Source organism: Penaeus monodon, chromosome 27, assembly GCF_015228065.2.
Source record: "Penaeus monodon isolate SGIC_2016 chromosome 27, NSTDA_Pmon_1, whole genome shotgun sequence".
Taxonomy (NCBI): domain Eukaryota; kingdom Metazoa; phylum Arthropoda; class Malacostraca; order Decapoda; family Penaeidae; genus Penaeus; species Penaeus monodon.
In genome coordinates, this window is record NC_051412.1 from 18,492,656 (window position 1) to 18,493,265 (window position 610).

Consider the following 610-nt stretch of genomic DNA (forward strand, 5'->3'; position numbering starts at 1 on the left):
TACTTCAATAACCCTAAGGGCTGGCTCTTACCCTCGCTTCGTAGTTGCATATGAGACCTTCCACCGTCTTTCTGAAGGAGGCGGGGAGAGCGCCCATTCCACTTTCCGTTCCAGTTACTGCAAATGTCAAAATTGGGTAAAAGGTAGTCACTTGGCAATTAAAAAAATAATGATAATAACTTTAATGATTCATAACTGTGGGTCTCGATGTATCTGCTCCTTGAAGACTTAGCTAAATGATTACTACAGTAGTTTAATCACTGTGGTTGACTCACTACGGGGGACGAGCAGGATAAAATGTGGAAAAAGTATCTTCGGCATTAGAAATGAATTGTCAAAAAAGCTCAGGAAGTCAGCTGGAAAATGGAGTCTACCTCTTTGAATCATTGCAGGCTAAACTAATTTAAAAACAGGTTCAATTTAATATACTGTAGGCTATTTTGGGAATAGAAATGTCGAGAATAGACTGTTTTTGCATATGCTCGGTAGATCTTATTCTGATTCTGAGGATGTTATTATATGCAGTTGTAGAAAATCTAGTTTTTTTTTCTCCACAGTCTACAGGGTGTCATTCCTCCTTGATCTTTATGAAATATTTTGCCTTTAAACC

At 38.0% G+C, this 610-nt stretch overlaps 1 protein-coding gene across 1 annotated transcript in view; it reads right to left on the bottom strand.

Moving 5' to 3' along the window:
• Nucleotides 1–610, bottom strand: part of LOC119590642 — a gene marked incomplete at its 3' end in the record, with an annotated part of 6,055 nt that overhangs the window by 1,529 nt on the left and 3,916 nt on the right. The window contains 1 exon segment of the mRNA XM_037939319.1: nt 32–117. Coding sequence (XP_037795247.1) covers nt 32–117 — 86 coding nt within the window.